At 44.0% G+C, this 19,980-nt stretch overlaps 1 protein-coding gene and 1 long non-coding RNA gene across 3 annotated transcripts; one reads left to right on the top strand and one right to left on the bottom strand.

Annotated features, from left to right (window-relative positions):
* Nucleotides 1-232: 232 nt before the first annotated feature.
* On the bottom strand, nt 233-6,789 carry UCH3 (ubiquitin C-terminal hydrolase 3). Of its 2 annotated transcripts, XM_088895859.1 has the most exons (10): nt 6,655-6,789; nt 6,412-6,543; nt 6,065-6,196; nt 5,862-5,903; nt 4,808-4,913; nt 1,795-1,853; nt 1,620-1,694; nt 1,341-1,398; nt 1,123-1,199; nt 233-480 (listed from the first exon to the last, which is right to left on the bottom strand). In XM_088895859.1, the coding sequence occupies exons 2-10, from the start codon at nt 6,484-6,486 to the stop codon at nt 382-384; spliced, it is 723 nt and encodes a 240-aa protein (XP_088751985.1). In that variant the 5' UTR covers nt 6,487-6,543; nt 6,655-6,789; the 3' UTR covers nt 233-381. The 2 variants fall into 2 exon arrangements, with proteins under 2 accessions (XP_088751985.1, XP_010275439.1); XM_010277137.3 differs by lacking the exon at nt 6,655-6,789 and having other exon boundaries at nt 6,412-6,618.
* A 1,080-nt stretch (nt 6,790-7,869) lies between these two features.
* On the top strand, nt 7,870-19,683 carry LOC148804356 (uncharacterized). The gene is made up of 2 exons (XR_016080923.1): nt 7,870-8,587; nt 8,772-19,683. It is a non-coding gene; the product is annotated as an uncharacterized LOC148804356 (long non-coding RNA).
* Nucleotides 19,684-19,980: the final 297 nt, after the last annotated feature.

The raw sequence follows: 19,980 nt of genomic DNA on the forward strand, positions 1-19,980 counted from the left end.
GTTCGGTATCGTTAGATTTTATCTATCTAATGAAATATGAACATAGCAAGTGTTTTATTAATCAAAGCGTTTTATTTTGCGTATTGCATATATTTTACTAATTGACCTTGTATCAAGAATTATTTGTATTTTCATTTGAGATTGACACCACCGCATAGAGGAACCCTGAGGGCTGAGTCTCTCTCTCTCTCTCTCTCTCTGGCTCAAATGGAAATGGTGCTAAGAAAGAACATGAGCGCAAGTATTTCTTTTCCATGCATTTGGTCCATAATGCTAATCAGACTCGTTAATATAATTGCAAGAGAAAGGAAAAACGGGATTATATGGAAATGAAATGTGCAGGCATGGATGCGTCAGGCTTCAAGATTTCAACTTCCATGTCTATGATGATTCCGCAACTTTCCTCGAAAATGCAATGACGTTGAAATTTATTGACTCGGGAGTCTTCTCGATCATTGCTTTTATGACTTTGGCCGCATCCTGTCATCAAATTGGGAAAAAAAAGTCATAAAAACTCAATTAGCTATATATGCATCATCATTCTCCAAAGCGAAAAGAGAAATTATAAATGAAGGGAACATGGAGGTTTCTGCCTACTAAGCATGCAAGTCTTGAAACTAACGTTTCAGACAGACAATTCTTGCAACTTTTGCACCTCGTGTAACCAGGATATTTATAGATTCAATCCCAACTACATATTTGTATTTGTACTCCTGAGCTTCTAGTACAAACTACAAAGCAAAGCCCCAGATATGAATATATAGTGGTATTCCTGTCTTTTGTGAAAACCATCATTGGATATATTAGCCAGGGGTGTCCTCTATCAATAATAGGATGTTCCAAGCTACCATCATTTCTTCCGTGTCCTATTAAATGATAATGCCATCCGGCTACAAGTAGTATCGATATGACTTTGTGCATCGGCAGAGGCATATATCAGTACTTAAATACACGTGGAACTTTTTTTTCAAAATTTGGTTTTTGAGAAAATATTTAAACAGTTTTTTATCAAAAAAGAGTGGACCCCGAAACACATGTAAACACGATACGATATGCCCAATACGCGGTGTATCTGATCGAAATTTTGAACCTTGAATGCCACCGAAATTCAGAATAGGTTACCTGCAATAAGCTGCTGGGTGAAGATGAACCATGTGATATGGGTTGCGACCTTCTTCCATCAAGCTCATACAGTTCTCCTACAAGTAAGCATTTCATCAATCACGAGCATACCTTACAGGTTAAATGTCTGCTTTGCAGAGGCAAAACTATTCGACTACGACTATCAAAGCTCTTTACTTTCCACAACTTGAAAACATAACTTGAAGAAAATTACATACCATCAACACATGAGAAGCAAATGAAATGAGTATCCACGTTTGTGTTGATGTCTGGAGCCTGTTGAAATACAATAACGTAAAAATTAGAGTAGAACATGTAGGCCACACGTGGGAACCTCACTTGTATGCCATGGGTGGTTCCCATTTTCCCTGGGTCAGACAACAGCCTTCAATAACGTTCACATCCTCTCCAGATGTGAGTTCGTAATTAAACAATTTCAATGAGAGTTGTATTAAGATGAGATAATTTGTCTACTCATCCACTAAAATAGTACTTGCCTCTGTATCACCAGCAGTCGCTGCTACTGAGTGTGCAACTTCCATTTCCCTGTCATTCTCAAGGAAAGCAGCACGCTTCACAGAACAAGATACTGATAATTAGAAATAAAGGCATGCATGATTCTTTTAAGCAAGAAGAGTGAAACTTAGTACAGAGTTAAAGCAGAAACTTAACCTCCAATGGATCCATGTTAGCAGTTGATTTGAAGAACCTATCCAAGAATGACCCCTCAACTGAAATATTACATAAACCACAGGAAAAGAAAGGGTTGTTATAAGCATTGTGAAAGAGAATGATTTAAAAATCTTCTTGACAGAACAAGAAAACCTTAAAAAAAGCATGCCCTAAGTATGCCTCCAGACAAATGTTTTCATTTTTCACAAAATTGTATCATGAAAACTTTGGCCTAAGAGAGTATAAGCTAAAAAAAGAAGTATCAACTTTAAAGCCTTGTTGAAGAATGTTTGAAGTCCAAAAGTTGCATCTCATCTTGATTTATCAAAAAAAAAAGTTGCATCTCATCTTCATTTATCAAAAAAAAAAAGTTGCATCTCATCTTCAGATTAACAATCATAGTCCTAACAATATTTACCAGATCAATCCAAACTCACCATTATGAGAGCATTTATGGAGCCGAAGGGACTCCATACATCAAACACTTTTTTTTTCTTTCTTCCTTTGTTTTTATTTATTTATTTTCTTTTCAGGTGGTACCTGAGATTTTCATTAAATCTTAGAATGGGACATGACTACTGAAGGGACTCCATTCATTTCAGAATGGGACATGACTAAACATTAAATTTATGTAGGTATAGAATTGACGCAAAGACAAAAAAATTGTAGTGATGTTGCCAAGACTTTGGCAACTAAGTTCAGCTCTTTTGGTCTTTTGGGATCCATCAGTAATAGACATACAGACAAGATGAAAAGTTTCTAATCAGATTGGACCATGTGCAAGGTTCCATGGTCCTTGGCCACGACCGATGGTCCATTGAATTATATCAGTCAAATCTTCTTTAAAATAGATGTCGCTTTCTAGTTTGAAAGAGGCTTTTTACCTCCTTAACGCTCCACATGACTTAAGTGAATGATGGCCTTCTAATACAGATAGTCATGTGACCAAGTGCTGGCTTCCAATACTGAAGCCCTAAAAGTTCTGAAATCTTGTTAAAGTGGACCTGGTGAAATTGTTTGATGATTTCTTTTTGTCTGCCATTACCAATAAAGACAATAATGTCAGCTTCCTATGTTCTGATATCTAGGAGTTGAAGAGGATTCCAACCTATTGGCTTCACAGGAAGAACTAAAAAAGATTATTGCAGAGCCACTTTACTATGACTCAAGGAGATAGTTGGATATGTAATTTTTTTTTGCTTATCAAAGTGTACTCATTGAGGAGAATTCCAATCCTGTTGACCAATTTTCACATAAAACAAGGAAAGAAAATGATTAGGAGCAATTAGAGAGGAATGTAGGATTCTCCAATTAAGTAGAAGCAAATTAGACAGAAGGGTGCAAGTCAGATACCCAATTTGAGGAATTTACACTATATCAGGCCCAGGCCTTCAGGCTGGGCCCATTCAAATTTTAACAAATTTCCAACCTGAGCCTTCCTAAGTTGCACCCTAAGAAAGTTTGACCTCTTAGCAGGGAATCACAAGAATTATTTAAAAAAAAAAGAGAAAAAAACTTCAACACATCCAACTCTGACTAAAACTACACAACTCAACTACATGTGAAACTTGTTCTATCACAGCTTATCCCACTTCTTCTGCACTTTGATTCACTACTGATAATACTAACAAGAAAGGACACGTGAATCCACTTTCCTAACCAACATATGCAACTAAACTGCATGACACAGCATAAAGACGCATGCACTTACACAACTGTATTAGAAACAAACTTGATAGAATTATTGTGGCTAACAAATGCAACAGGGTAAAATCTAGAAGAAGGATACAAGGAGTCATGCACAAATTGGACCTTGTGAAGGCCTATGACAATGCTGCTTGGAAGGGTTTACTCAAGATCCTTGATTTGTAAAACTTTGGCAGGAGATTGTTTCATTGGATTGGGGGTTGCATGGTTTGGTTATGGTTTCCAGTAACAAGTACTCACACTAATAGTCATAATAAACAGCACTCTAGCTGCTTACTGTTTCTATTGGTATGAGGAATCCTGGTTTTGAGTTGAGCTAAGGAGACATCTATTTTAAAGTCAAGTATTTTCCTAAAATCATCATCATCCAAGCCTTAGAGACATCTTATTCTATGATGATTCACACAACAGCTCCATACTCACAACTAGTAGATTGCTGAGCCATTTACCCTCTTGGTTGGCATTGTCAACAACTAGAGCAAGTAAGAGAATTTACAGTGAACAAACTTAAAGAACTGAAGATTTTGACCAAACTGTACATGTTTTTGCCTTGCTATGTATATGGCTGGCTTTGCTAAATTATCTAGAGTAAATACTTAGCTATAAGGATATCTCTTGCTGAAATATTTTATCCCATTTTCTGACCTTTATTTACTTTTTCTTTATGATAAACAAACAGACTACCTCCAAAAAGGAAGGTGAGGGAACAAGTAACCACCCTAATTCCTATCCTAGGGAAAAGCCAATAAGCCTCAGATATACAAAAACAACCCATAAAATTACCACCCTCACAACCTAAACAATAATACTGAAAGACCTACCAATCAATTTGGCTCCCTCCATAAAAATAAAACTCAAGTTAATGAGCAATGGATCTGAAAAAGATACCTAGTAATGCATAGGTGAAAACAGTGAAAGAATTCATGGAGAAAGAAATCAAATTTCTCCCAGTTTCTCATTGAGTGGCAACTTTGTTCTCTAAGTTTGGTCAATTTGAGTCTTTTGATAGGTGTTTTTTAGTTTGTTGTGTCTTAGGAATATGGTTAGTCATTTTAAAGGATCAAATTAGTTTAAAAAGCATTACTAGAGAGGTTTTACAATTTTGGAATGTTGAAGATGAAACCATGCCATTTTCTTGATTTCTTCAGCCTATTATTTAGGGGGTCAAAATTTATTCATTTTGCATGATTTTGGTGTCACTAAATAGGTAATGAATTATCAATTCCTACATCATCTAGGTATAACAAAAATGGGATCGTACTATATAAACATTAAAGCATGGGCATAATCAACAAAAGAAACTTACATAGCTTGATCTCTTTAGATACATTCCCTATTGCATGAAGAAGTCCAATTGTTCCACAAGCGTTTCCAACAGTTTGTTTCAAGAAATAAACTTTGTCACTTGTTTCCTGCAGAAAGTGGATCATGGTATACCAATTAATGTTCATTAAAATGCTAGTGGTGAGAAGATATGAATGAACGATAAGCAAATGCAAGACAACAGGCTTTTTGAAACAAAGGTGATGCCAAGCTCTAGTTAATAAAAGTAAGAATTTGGATGCCACAGAATTCACATTCACCAAGAAAACCTTCTTGAGATTTGAGTTCCAGCTTCTCATTGGCAGCCACTGACTAGGGATTGCTCCCCCTCCCTTTCAGGGTCAGGCAAAGCTCAACTTTCATGGATGTTCTTTAGGAGCCAAAGATTCACCAGTAATAGCTGCTCTTTCAGCCCTTAAGGGGCTGCCACAGCCATAGAAGCAGAAACCTACACTCTGCTACAACCTTTAAAGATCGGTCACTCTCTAGGTCTAGAAAACTTTGAAATTAAGAAGATCCCACAGTGGTGATAGGCTGGATCCTGGATGAATTCTTATTTAGAAGGTCCTTGGTCGCTTTGCTATTTCATTTGAGAGGCAAGATGGTACGGCTACATTTAGCATGATTTCAAAGAAAGTTTGGATGCATAGAATTGCTGGAACTAAATCTAATCTTTATTGTTATTGTAGCTGTTGTTTTTTTTTTCGCTGGGCTCAAACTCATAAGAATTGATTTTTTGGATCTAACAAACTCATCTTTAGGTGGTGTGACATCTCTACCAACATTGGCTTTTTTTAGAATCTTGATGAAAACTAATTATATTGCATACTGTTATGCGATAATCAGCTTAGACACAGAAAGAACTTCCACAAACTAATCTCAATGCAAGGTGCTAAGATGTAAAATGCATATTAGGTAGGAACCACAAGGTAGAAAGCAGAAAGAACCCTCATATGGATCATCATAGACAAGAATACCACACGACTAAAAGGTAAAACTCATCAACTTAAAAGAAGAAAAGCAGAAAGAACTCTCACCTTCTTTGCACTCTCTTTCTCCAATGCTCTCTCTGCCTCGCTCTGGAAACAAGTGGCGTCTCATTCAGTTACGCAAACAGAGCATTTTAATAAGACATACTCAATGTTATGAATAGATATTGAAGACAAGTGCCTGAAAAACTGAAAAGAGGAATAAAGAAAAAAGATCCACAAATTCAACCGACAGGACAACAGATTCTGACCTCGGCATTAACAGGGAAAAGGAAAAGCACAGCAAGAACAGGTTTAGGAACCATTTCCAAGAGTTCTTCGTCCAAACCATACACATCATAGAACTCAGCTTCATCCGGGGGAAGACCAAGGCCCCGAAGGAACTGCATCATATCCAAACATTCGATTCAATTGAAAGTAACTCTTTCCGTCTATAACAAACACAACAGGTAGAAGTTTTGCGGGGGCACTGAGAATCAAGAAATTGAGTTCTAAAGCATCCCAAGGGCTCTCAGATCCTAACCTAATGAGAACAAGAAAATGTAACCGATGCTTAATAACAGAAACATAAATCGACAGAAAGGGCTAGGATTGAGACCTGATTCATGATATCAGGGTTGGCTTCGAGAGGAAGCCATCTTTTAGCAGAAGGGCTTTCGTCTGGTGCATCCATATCGCTCTCTCACCGGACACGGCTCAGAAAGAAATGCACAAAGAATGAATGATGAGACTGAAGGAACACAATAGCAGGAACGAAAACGATCAATCAGAGTTCAGAATGAGTAGGGTTTATATATGCTTGGAAACAGAAAGAAAGCTGACGAGTTGGCGTTTTTATTACGATGGTTCAGAGTTGCGTGGCGGTGGCCTCGAGTCAACACATTTCAAAGGCTCGGCGTGGCCATGCGCTGCGCTGGAAAACCGAAAACCGAAAACCGAAAACCGAAAACCGAAAACCTTCCGATTAGTGAGAAATTGCGATTTACGGACACCACCCACAAGCAGATTCTTTCTTCTTTCGGCCGAAAAATTACAACCACCTCCATCCCTCCCTCCCTCCTTTTTCATTTCTGAAATTCTAACATATTCAGTGCCTTAGTCCGACACGAATCCGGATTTGCTCGTCATCCAACCTCACGTCACTTTAGCCGTGCATTGGGAATATCTCTCATGAACGATCACGAAAGGTATTTTCGATGTGCGGTTGTAAGTGATGTGAGGACTGGGGCCTGCAGAGCAGAGCAAATCCGAATTGGTCCCACACTCCTTTCCGTACTTCCCACTTCCCGATTCCATTCCCACGTTCCTCAACCTCAACCAACAACCATCTGATAAACTTTTAACAACTGGAATGAAAAGATTCTTTTTTTGATATTTATTTATACCTAAATTTCTTAAACTATCCTTATGGTTTAGGTAATCAACTGTATCTCTATTGTTTGAAAATTGAATGATGTTATTTTTATTATTTTTTACAATTGATTAATTCTATTCTTACCGTTTTCATCCGTTAATATTCCGTTAAATTTGTATATAGATGACATATATTATTTTTTAAAAACTTAATTTTACCCTTACCTACAGCAAATAAGGAAGGATTTTTAGCATATAAGGGTAACTTTTGAGGTTTAATATCAATAAAAGTAATATATTTAAAAAAAAATTTAAAAATAGGTTAACTTTTTAAAAATAATATCAATAAAGGGCAAAAACAATGTTAATCTTCTTTTTCTTGCCATTTGTTCACCAGAGCCATTGTCCGCTGCCGCCTCCGCCCACCTCCGGCAACGTTGCTTAAGGCAGAGGTGGCGGTGGCAACAACGCTGGTGGTCATTCCTTTGCCCGTTGTCGCCGCCACCTCTGTCTCCACCCATCTCTGGCAACGTCGCTGGCGGGTGGTGGCTGACAGCGGTGGACGGCGACTCTGATGAACAAATGACAAGAAAAAGATGATAAATAGTGTTTTTGTCCTTTATTGATATTATTTTAAAAAAGTTAACATATTTTTTATATTTTTTTTAAATATATTACTTTTATTGATATTAAACCCCAAAAATTGCCCTTATTGCTACCGAGATCTGAGTAAGTTCCTTAAACGTACGGTTATGGCTATCAACTGCTGCATATTAAATTATCTTCTGCTGATATTCCAATTCCCCGAATTAATATATTCGAACCTCCACCTGATCCAAGCAGGCAAGCTGCGAGCAGCACCCAAGAACTTCATTCATGCCGAGATAAGAATTCCAAAAATTCTCCTCGGACGTTGCACACTATCAGTCGACACCAGAGAAATCGGAAACTAGAGAAAGAAGCTGAACTTTTCTTGAGAGCGTGGGGGGTGGTCATGTTAGCGTTCCCGCCAAAGCAAGTTCTCCCTCCCCCGAGCTACCTCCATCCTCTACGTCCTCGAACGTCACCAACACAGCTGCCCCTCCTTACACATCATTTCTTCTCGATTTCTTCTTACCCTCTTTTCATCAAACACGTTTCCCACCTCCTGAGAGGTAGCTTATGCTTGTGTTCTGGTTTGGAATTCTTGGCTGTTTCTTCTTCTTCTTCCGCGGCGGAAGATGAATCCGACGTCGAATTGGGACGCCTATTGTCTCTCGGAGGAGATGCGACGGAGGGTAAGCGAACACCCGGAACTCCACCGCCTGATTGAGGTTGTAATGGACTTGGGTCGGAAACCTTTGGCTCGGTTCCCCTCCGGCGACTTCGTCTTCTTTGGTCATCCCATTACCTTCCAGGGCCTCGAGCATGCTACTTCCCAGGTGAGGTGACCGATTTTTTCTTTCTTTCTTTTCATTTCTTTTCCTTTATTTTTTTATGAAAAGCAGGTAACCGAATCGATACCATGCTATAAATACAATCATATGGAATTATCTCACTGTCGAAAGGAATTACCTTTTTCTTCCTTTCGACGGCAAATAAGGAACCTAGATCTGATTTGGCCAGGCGAAGCTTGGTTTAAAGAAGGCCGTTAGTGACGGAAAGAGGGAGACAAAGAGAAGGAGGATCTCTGCAACAAAACCTGCATCAGACCCTGCAACCCATGGCGTGGTGGCATTGATGGACTGCTGCCAGAGGTAAGCTGGGATTTCAGAAACTCCTCGATCTGTACTAGAGGCCAATGCAAGATTGAAGCTGCAAAGATGGACTGTTGCCGGAGGTAAGCTAGGATTTGGTCGGAATTCCTACAGAGTTGAAGGCTACTGCAGCGGATATGGTAGCAACAACCATGAAAGTTCTAGCGAATGTCCCGACGGCAACAACAACTGTTACTGGGTTTAACACTGGGAACATCTTCTTCCCCTTCTGATGCTGTGCAATCTGGGCACTCCTACCTAGCTGCTGACTGGCTCCTACCTGGCAACGGATGGCACCTGAGAAGAAGGTGAAGAATTCCCGGGGGACTTGCTCGGTGGGAATACTTCGATGCTTAAGTTAGAACGCTGGGGAAAAAAATAGTAAAGAGTGTAAAGAGGCTAAGAGTGTAGGTCGCGTTAAATCACTGAGTGTTCAAGATTAGCTCGAGAGCAAGTAAGATGATTCAAGATCCAAAAATCAGATCAGATCCCCTCCCCTTCAACTAAGGGGCTCTTATATGGGCGTTCTTGTCAAATCGGGTGTAACCGCCATTGGGCTTCTGTCGCAGCTGTTATTTGCCAGGGCTGCGCAGGTAATCGTTGCAGGGTACTACCCAATCAGGTGAGTGACACATCCCGGGAAGACAGGCACGCCACCATCTGTCGAGAGACGTGGGTGCAGTCTGTTGAATTGGCACGGACTGCACCATCAGACAGGAGACGTGGTGCAGTCTGACGGGTATGGTCTTGTCAGATAGAAGCTTCCTGAAAGCATCGCGTCGCTTAGTCGCAAGCTACCTTGTAGTGAGCTACCCTGTCGCGAGCTACTTTATAGCAAGCTCCTAGGGGTACTTCGAGGTGACCCCTCTCAAGGTTGCCTTTGGGGCAGTTTTTCTGCCTAAGTGTTGGAGCGAGCTGGGATCGACTTGGAGATTCCCTTTCAGTAGATCAGAGGTCCTCGAGCTCGCGTTGTAGCGAGCTCCCCCTATAGTGAGCTATGACGTAGCGAACTATCCTGCGGGCTTGTTACTTAGCCGCGGTCAGGCTGTGGTGCTGAGCTGTTGTTCGTACTGAGTCATGTCCATGTGTCATCATCTCAAGGGGTTGGGTCAAATCACCCTCCATCAATTGCCCCCCACTCCTCGGGCTAAGAGTGCTACCTTAGCGTGAGGAGTTCATGAAGTGTGACGGGTGGATTTGACCGAAGTTCAAACTTGATTGACTGCTCGCATTAAATGTGCGCGCGGAAGCCAGGGGATTTTTGACTTTTCAAATGCCGAGAAACGCACCGAAGCGGCTCTTCTGTTTTTCTTTTCTTCTGATTGACTTATGGTGGTTCCCGGGTGCCAGAACTTGGTTTTCAAAATCTTGTTCTTGGGCGGTTGTGCCCTTTTTACATCTTGTTGAACTCTTCTCAGGCTGTTTAAGCTCGGTTTTTATTTATGAATTAGTAATGGAATTTTTCTTTTTTTCGCTAAGTATGGTATGGTCTTTATTTTCTACTGAAGCAACTTTGTCACTCGAGCTGTTAGAGCTACATACCCGAAGTAAGATTTTTCGGTAGCTGTTACCCCGAGTTATCCCTTAATGCTTGAGGTATTTTCATGGTATACCCCGAAGTAATTACCATGTATGCCCGAACTGTATGTTCGTAGGTTGTTCCTTGTCAGGTTCAGCCAATTTACTGAGACGAGCTATGCTTCATAGGGTTCGGACCCGAGCTGCCTACGCCTCTGATACTTAATACTTCGGTGAAGCGACTAAGTCTTCCATTGTGTCGAGGTCTTAGTTAGCTCGGCGTTTTAGCCCTTAGGCTGAGGGAGTGACTTATAGTCCACTCTTGGAGTTCGCCCATGCCATGGAGGCGACTAGGTCTCATTGCATTGAGGCCGTGTTAGCTCGGCATTTTGGCCCTTAGGCTCTGAGAGTGACTCGTGGTCTACTCAGTAGTTTGCCCATGCCATAGAGGCGACTGGGTCTTATCGCGCCAAGGTCTTTTTTAGCTCGGCATTTTTGGCCCTTAGGCTCTGAGAGTGACTCGTGGTCTACTCAGTAGTTCGCCCATGACACAGAGGCGACTGGGTCTTATTGCGCCGAGGTCGTGTTAGCTCGGCATTTTGGCCCTTAAGTTGACAATATTCCAGGCCCGAGGTACTTGTTTCCCTTCAAGGGTTTCGAGCTTGTACGTTCCTTCCCCGAGCACCCGTTTCACTCGGTAGGGTCATTCCCAATTCGGTCCGAGCTTGCCAATGCCGGGCTCAGGTACCATAACTTTACGAAGGACTAGGTCGCTGACGCGGAGATTCCACTTCTTGACCCTGGCGTTATAGTATCGAGCTACTCTTTGTTGGTAAGCTGCGGTCCTGATATATGCAAGGTCCCTTACTTCGTCGAGTAGGTCGAGGTTGGTACGTAGCTCGTCTTCATTTGCCTTATCGTCATATGCTTCCTGTCATAGCGAAGGAGCCTCGATCTCAGCTAGGATGATTGCTTCGATGCCATAGGTGAGGTTGAAGGGGGTCTCTCCGATGGCGGTCTTCTCTGTGGTTCGGTAAGCCCATAGGACACTGGGTAGCTCGTCTGCCCATAGTCCTTTAGCTTGGTCTAGCTGTGCCTTCAGCCCACGGAGGATGGCTCTGTTCGTGACTTCTTCTTGACCATTTGCTTGAGGGTGTGTGACTGAAGTGAAGTTGTGTCAGATCCCCATGTCTTGGCACCAGTTCTGGAATTTAATGTCCTCGAACTGCTTACCGTTATCAGAAATCAGTACTCGAGGTAACCCGAAGCGGCACACTATGTTCTTCCAAAAGAAGTTTTGGACGCTTCGAACTGTGATCGTCACGAGAGGTTCAACTTCTACCCACTTGATGAAATAATCCACTGCTACCACTAGGAACTTCCTCTGGCCTGACGCTGGTGGAAACGGTCCGAGTATATCGATGCCTCATTGTGCGAAAGACCACGGGCTGGTGAGATAGTGAGGTCGGTAACGGGCTGATGGTGGATATTGGCGTGCTTCTGGCACTTGTCACACTTTCTGACGAGCTCAATAGCATCTGCTTTCATTGTTGGCCAGTAGTACCCCTGTCGTAGTGCTTTTTAGGCGAGGGCCCTGCCCCCCAAGTGTCCGCCGCACAGGCCCTCATGAGTGTCGCGGAGTACGAGCTCGGCTTCGGAAGGTCGCAAGCAGCGTAGGTAGGGGAGCATGTAGGATCTTCGGTACAGCCGTTCGTCTATCATGACGTATTTGGCCGGTTGACGTTCTACCCTTCTAACAGCATTGCGGTCTGTAGGGAGGGTCCCGTGTAGTAGGAAGCTCGCAAGCGGGTCAATCCAGCTCGGCTCTGCTTGAACGACAGGAGCGACCTCCTTTTCCCCCTCGAAAATGCTAGGCCGAGGCAGGTTCTCTATGTACACGGTTCTCATGGTGTTATCACTGGTGCTGGCTAACCGGGATAGGGCGTCGGCCTCAGCGTTCTTCGACCTCGGGACTTACCTGATGAAGTGTGACTGGAAGCTGGGTAGAGCCTCTCTTGCTTTGGCTAAGTAGGCAATCATAGTTGGTTCGCGAGCTTCATATTCTCCTGTGACCTGATTAACCACGAGCTGAGAATCGCTGTAGATGATAATGTGCTTAGCTTTCATTTCTTTGGCTAGAGCTAGCTCGGCTATCAACGCTTCATACTCCGCTTCATTGTTGGATGCCGTGAAATCGAAGCGTAGTGCGTAATCCAGTTTTGTGCCATTTGGGCCACGCAGAACTATTTCGGCTCAGCTGCCCTACTGGCTCGAGGAGCCATCTACGTGAAGGATCTAGGGCTCCTCATCCCAGTTCGCGCTTGGCCTAACTAGGAGAGATGCCGCACTGGCTGCTACCTCACGGTGCTCGGACTCAACCGGCCTGGGAGCTCCGGGCTTGCCCGAACTAGGGGCCTCGTGCTCAACCGGCCTGGGGACTTCGGAGCTGAAAGTGCACTCTGCGATGAAGTCTGCTAAGGCTTGGGCTTTAATAGCAGTTCACGGCTTGTACTGGAAGTCGTACTCGCTGAGCTCAACGGCCCACTTCGTCAGTCGACCAGAGACCTCGGGCTTGAATAGGACTTGCCTCAGAGGTTTGTTGGTGAGGACGTTAATAGTATGAGCTTGAAAGTACGGACGGAGCTTTCGGGCTGCAATAACCAGTGCATAGACCGGTTTTTCTATCTCTGGATATCTTGTTTTTGCTCCCTACAACACTTTACTAACATAGTAGATAGGTCGTTGGACCCGATTTACTTCTTTTATTAGTACCGAGCTGACCACTTCGTCACTTGCCGAGAGGTATAACTCTAAAACATCGCCCTCTTCGGGCCGGGTTAAGACCGGTATGCTAGCGATGTACTTTTTGAGCTCGTCAAACGCGAGATGACAATTTTGGGTTCATTCAAACCCTTCGCTTTTAATTTCCTTGAAGAAAGGTAGGCAGCGGTCTGCCGACTTCGACATGAAGCGGCTCAGAGCGGCTATTTTGCCATTCAACCTCTAAACCTCCTTCATTTTCCGGGGTGGTCTCATATCTAGGATGGCCTTTATTTTGTCCGGGTTGGCTTCAATGCCACGTCGGTTTACAATGTATCCCAGGAATTTACCCGAGGTGACGCCAAAGACACACTTATTCGGGTTCAACTTCATATTAAATCTACGCAGAATTTCAAAGACTAAATGCAAGTCTTGTATTAAGTCGCATGAAAACTGGGTTTTGACGACCATGTCGTCTACATAACATTCTACTTTTTGGCCAATCAATGGCTCAAACAGTTTATTTACAAGTCTTTGAAAGGTTGCCCCAGCATTTTTTTAGCCCAACGGGCATGACCTTGTAGCAGTACAGGCCAAGCTCGGTTATGAAGGCTGTCTTTTCTTCATCTGCTGGGTTCATCCTAATCTGGTTGTAGCCCAAGTAGGCGTCTAGAAAGCTCAGCAGCTCATGCCCCGAGGTCGCGTCCACCAGACGGTCGATCCTGGGAAGTGGGAAGTGGTCCTTTGGGCAAGCTCGGTTCAGGTCGGTGTAGTCGACGCACATCGCCATTTATCGTTAGCCTTTTTTACCAGAACGGGGTTGACCACCCAGCTCCGGTAATGGACTTCCTTGATGAAATTGGCTGCAAGGAGCTTCCCGACCTCCTCATCGACTGCCCTCCATCGCTCTAGGGCTAGGTTGCGTTTCTTCTGTCTAACGGGCCTAACTACAGGATCAATATTAAGCTTATGAGTTATGATGCTAGGGTCTATGCCGGGCATTTCTGCCGCAGACCATGCAAAAACATCTAAATTCCCAAGTAAAAAGTGTACCAGTTTAGATCGCAGAGACTCCTCAATGGAAGCACCAATCTGAAGCATTCGGGTTGGGTCCTCCGTCGAGGCTGGGATGGAGATGGTCTCTTCTGTGGGCGTAGCTCGCTCCTCGCTCTGCTCCGTAGGTCGCTCCAACTCGAGGTCATTGGCCCCCTTGGCTTTCCCTTTGAGGGCGGCGGCATAGCACTTGCGAGACTCAAACTGGTCACCTCGCGCTATCCCGATTCCGAAGTCCGTGGAGAACTTCATGGCCAAGTAGTAAGTGGACACCATAGCCCGTAAGGCATGGGTAATTGGCCGACCTACTATGGCGTTATACAGGGAGAGGGTTGCGGCCTCTAAGAAATCGTGGTTGAGCCTCACTATGCTAGGCCAAGTGCCGACCTCCATGGGTACTATAATCCTTCCCAGGGGCCTGACTTTCTCTCTACTGAAGCCTACCACGGGAGTGTTTGCGGGCTTCAGGTCGCTCTCTTGGAGCTGAAGTTGGTTGAAGGCTGCTTTGAAGAGGATGTCCGCTGAGCTTCCTGAGTCGATGAGGACGTGCCTGACTTCGAAGTCGTTGATCTTCACCTTTATGACGAGCGCGTCATCATGGGGGTAGTGGACCCCGCGTGCGTCGTCTTCTGTGAAGAAGATGGGGTCTTCCATCCTTGGCCGCTTTGGGGGGTTATGCTCTTCCCTGGCGGCCTCACGAGTTGATACGCGAGTTGCAGCTGAGGTGCAGCCTGCCACAATCGAGCCTCTGACTATGACATGGATGGTCCCCCGAACTGGTCTCTCTTCGAGGGGCTGCTTCTGTGGCTGTTCCGCTTGCCTACTGGACTCGAGAGCGTCTCTACTCTGCTCCCCTTGCCGACCTGCTTTATTATTATTACTGTTATTTTGTACAAAATTTCTCAGATATCCGTGACAAATGAGTTCTTTTATCTCATCGCGGAGGTTTTTACAACTTTCGGTGCTATGATCGTGATCTTTATGAAAGCTACAATACAATTTTCTTTCTAACATTAGGGTCGACCTTCAGTCGAGGTGGCCACTTCACGTACGAAGCGTTCTTGATCGCCATGAGGATCTCGGCTCGCTTTGTATTGAGGGACGTGTAGTTCCTTTCTACTACCGGAGCTCGGAAGGGCTGGATTGGCCTTGTCCCCCAAGCTAGGTCCTTCTTCTTCCTAGTGTCGCCCTGAGACGAGGACTCTGGTTCCCTCTTCCTTTTCTCAGGGTCCTGCTTGCCCTTCTGGTTGATTTCTTCCTCCGTCTCTATGAACCGATCCACGAGCTTGAAGAACTCGGTCACGGTTTTGGGTTGATTGACAACTACGTGCCACTTGAACTCTTTGTTGGTGATACCTCACTTGGTTGCGGTGAGGTGAACTACGAGATCCAGGTCGGGTATCTACAAACAAGCATCGTTGAACTGCTTGATGTAACTCCGAATGGACTCCCCTTCCTTTTGAACTATGCCGAGGAGGCTTTCCTGGGTTGTCGGGCACCTCTTGCTGGTGACGAAGTGGGAGGTGAAAACTTGCATGAACTGCGCCCAGCTTCTTATCGAACCGGGTGCGAGGTTTTGGTACCAACTGCGGGCTACCCCTTTGAAGGTGGTGGAAAAGGCCACGCACATGCAAGACTCGCTGGCTCTTGCCAGGTGCATCTGGGACTGGAAGGCATCCACATGATCATTCGGATCGAAGGATCCATCATATTTGTCCAGTGGAGGGAGCTTGAAGTCCCTTGGCATGGGGACAACGAGGAGTTCTAGAGACAGTGGGGAAGAAACTGAGAGGAGAGGAGTAGCTTTCACTTCACCTGTGCTTACCTCCTCTTTTCCTCTGAGCTCGAGAGAGACCTGGGTAGCAGTCTGGCGAGCTTGCCGGCGTCTTCGCTGCTGCTTTGTTGGCTCGACATTGGTGCTCGATGCTTTAGTGTTGTCGAGCTCGATGGGTTCGGATTGTTGGTAGTGGCTCTGAACTGAAGGGCCCTGCCTGTAGTCTGCGGCTAGGACCTCAAACGAGTTCTCTGCGAGCGGGAGCTCGAACTGCGAACGCTGGGGCGAGGCAGGCTTGATTGGTTGGGAGGCCCCCGACCTGCCCACAGGCTGTGAGGCGGGGGTGGCTGGCCTCTCCTTCCTACCATGGGAAGAGGCTTAGCTCTTGGCGGGATCCTAGGCCTGGGAGGCTCTCCCCGGCAAGGTTGTTCGCTCCGGCGGGAGGGCTTGGTCTGCTTCGTGGCCGGGTGCCAAGGGGGAAGCGGCGGCCGGGCCTAAGGCAAGGAGGGAAACTGTTGCTAGTACTGGTACTGGGAGACCTGATGCAACACTTGTTGTTGGTAAAGTTGGAACTGCTGGAACTGTTGCATTTGAGCTTGCATGGCTCGCATGCATTGCATTAAGTCTTCCAACTGATTCGGGTTGGCCACTGGGGGCACAACCGAGGGTTCAGTAAAGGTTGCTCCAACCGTGGAAGGGAGTGGAGCGACCGCGGGTGCCACCGTGAGAGGCACGTTCAAACTAGGAATCCCGTCCATAGAGAGGGGGATGGTGAACTGTCCAATACAGACAGTAGGAAGTTGGGGTTGCTCCCCAGAAGCGTTCTGGCTGGCACCACGTCCGACGTTGCTGGAGGAGGCCATGAATGCTGAGTTTTCAAAAGGAAACTGTAAAAGCTTAGAGGAAGGCTTTTTGAAGCATTTCCCACAGACGACGCCAAATGATGTTGTGCAATCCGGGCACTCCTAGCTGGCTGCTGACTGGCTCCTAGCTGGCAATGGACGACACTTGAGAAGAAGACGATGAAGAATTCCCGGGGGACTTGCCCGGTGGGAATACTCCGATGCTTAAGTTAGAACGCTGGGGAGAAAATAGTAAAGAGTGTAAAGAGGCTAAGAGTGTAGGTCGTGCTAGATCATTGAGTGTTCAAGATTAGCTCGAGAGCAAGTAAGATGATTCAAGATCCAAAAATCAGATCAGATGATTCAAGATCCAAAGTCAGATCAGATGATTCAAGATCCAAAATCAGATCAGATCCCCTCCCTTTTTGACTAAGGGGCTCTTATATGGGCGTTCTTGTCAAATCGGGTGTAACCGCCACTGGGCTTCTATCGCAGCCGTTATCTGCCAGGGCTGCGTAGGTAACCGTTGCAGGGTACTACCCAATCAGGTGAGTGACACGTCCCAGGAAGACAGACACGCCACCATCTGTTGAGAGACGTGGGTGCAGTCTGTTGAATTGGTAGGGACTGCACCGTCAGCCAAGAGACGTGGCGCAGTCTGATGAGTACGGTCTTGTCAGATAGAAGCTTCCTGAAAGTATCGCGTCACTTATTTGCGAGCTACCTTGGAGCGAGGTACCCTGTCGCATAGCGAGCTACCTTGTCGCGAGCTACTTTATAGCGAGCTCCTAGGGGTACTTCGAGGTGACCCCTCTCAAGGTTGCCTTTGGGGCAGTTTTTCTGCCTAAGTGTTGGAGCGAGCTGGTTACCCTAGCTCGCGAGATGGGATAGACTTGGAGTATTCCCTTTTAGTAGATTAGAGGTCCTTGAGCTCGCGTTGTAGCGAGCTTCCCCTATAGTGAGCTATGACGTAGTGAGCTATCCTGCGGGCTCGCTACTTAGCCACGGTCAGGCTGTGGTGCTGAGCTGTTGTTCGTGCTGAGTCATGTCCATGTGTCATCGTCTCAAGGGGTCGGGTCAAATCACCCTCCATCACCTTCCAACCTTGTCAAAGCTTCCATGGGCTCATTTTCCCTCTTCTAGGAAAAGTAGCGACACCACTCTTAGCACCAGCGACTGTGCTCACCTTGAACGTTGAAATTTTCCTCGCAGCCCTTAGTATTCTTGACTACACACCCCCTGTGTTTCGACCAGGTGACCCCCGTCTTTGAGGCCCACCCCTATTCTTTCCTCTTCATCCTCCTACACCATCCATCGAAGCTTTCTAGCCGGTCTAGCAAATAGTGAATCTGACCCTTATGACTTTTGTAGTCAGGGCCTTGGGAATCTCATGTGTTGCCTCAAGGTCCCCCCATTTCAGGTTTTCTTCTACAACTCCAGTGAAACTCCACTGTTTCGACAGTTCCAAATACTTTTGCAATCAGATTTTCTTTTACAACTCCACTGTTTCGGCAGTTACAACGTTTCTAATGGGAGTTCAAATCAGCCCCCACTAGATTTCCCCCCACAACGTCACATAGCACATCCTCGCCGTGTATTGTGAACATCTCCCGATGATGATGTCATCATTTCTAGTATCATCATCCGATGTTCCCAATACACGACTTAAATGTGCTGTGGGACATTGTGGGGGGCTGATTTTCTCTCTTCCAATGGTTACAATGAAGAAAATGAGGAGAGGTAGAGATCCAATGAAGGGTAAAATAGTCTTTTTTACATCTCTGTTAATAAACATTAATGACTAAGAAGGATTAGTCAATTATCAGAAACAATAGGGGTAGCACCAGTCAATTTTCAAATCGTAGGGGTACACTTAGTTAATTAGCTAAACCGTAAGGGTAGTTTAAGAAATTTACCCATATTTATATTGCTCCCAATGCTTTTAAAACCGATCCGGAACCGGAATCATTTTGGCCACTAGTTGTTAGGTCAATGGTTTGACCATGTAGTTCGAATCAATAACCCATTTTAATTTAAAAAAATAAAAAAAATTAAAATAAAAAGGTAAAAAATCGTTGTTCGGGTTGAATGGGTCTAATGGTTTAACCACCCAAATCGATAGATCATTCATCAAATCAACAATTTTTTGCCAAGGAACAGGTGAAGGGTGAAATGGAACTAGACGGTTTTTAAACCAAATGGTCCAATCGTCCAAGTCAAAGATGGTTCAGAAACTATGATTGGTCCTTTTATTAATTAAACCAGGAATTAGGATACCGCTTGATGTGGGACGCAATATAATTTGACTATATATTAAAATTCTTTAGGTTGTGTTTGATTGAGGTGTAAATGTGAATTGACGTAAAACTCAACCGTTAATTCACATTTACACCTGTTTGTTTTTGGTGTAAAAGTGGGCTGGTGTAAAACTCTACACCAGGTCCACTTTTATAGTTGTTTGTTTCCCATGTAAATGTTACATCAAAATCGATGTAATCTTGTTTTTTAGCTAACTTTTATATCGTTAATCGATGTAAATGTTACATTGATAAAATCGATATAATTTTACATCCATTCTCACTTAAAAATTCCCAATGGTCCAAATAGTTTTAAACTAATGGACTTTTACACGATGGGTTTTTCCATCGGTTGACTTTTACACGATGGATTTTTTCCATGCATTCAAATATAACCCTAAAATTAAGTTAGATTCGAGATTTTGTATAAATTTATTTTCCATTTATGATACTAATGTAACTATACATGATATGTATATATGCAAGTAAGTATTAATACATTTTTATATTATATTTAATCTTATAAATTTATGTTAATTTTATAAAGATTTATTGATATATTAATTGAATTGAAATCTCTCCAAGTTTTTTTTATTTTATTTTTATATTTTGGGACAAAGTTACAATCCACACGGGTAAAGCGGCCCCACGCATCATGGAAACAAATGAAGAACAAACAAGAGGCTGTGTTTGGTTGCAATGCAAATTTATTTACACTGATGCAAAAACTATGATAGTGCAAATGATTTGGATGCAAATTTTGATTTATTTTAATTTCAAAGTTTACCTTATTTTGTTTGGTTGCAGTACAAATGAAGTAAAATAAGATTTGAA

The sequence above is a fragment of the Nelumbo nucifera genome, chromosome 1 (assembly GCF_055504915.1).
Source record: "Nelumbo nucifera cultivar China Antique chromosome 1, China Antique-T2T, whole genome shotgun sequence".
Taxonomy (NCBI): Eukaryota; Viridiplantae; Streptophyta; class Magnoliopsida; order Proteales; family Nelumbonaceae; genus Nelumbo; species Nelumbo nucifera.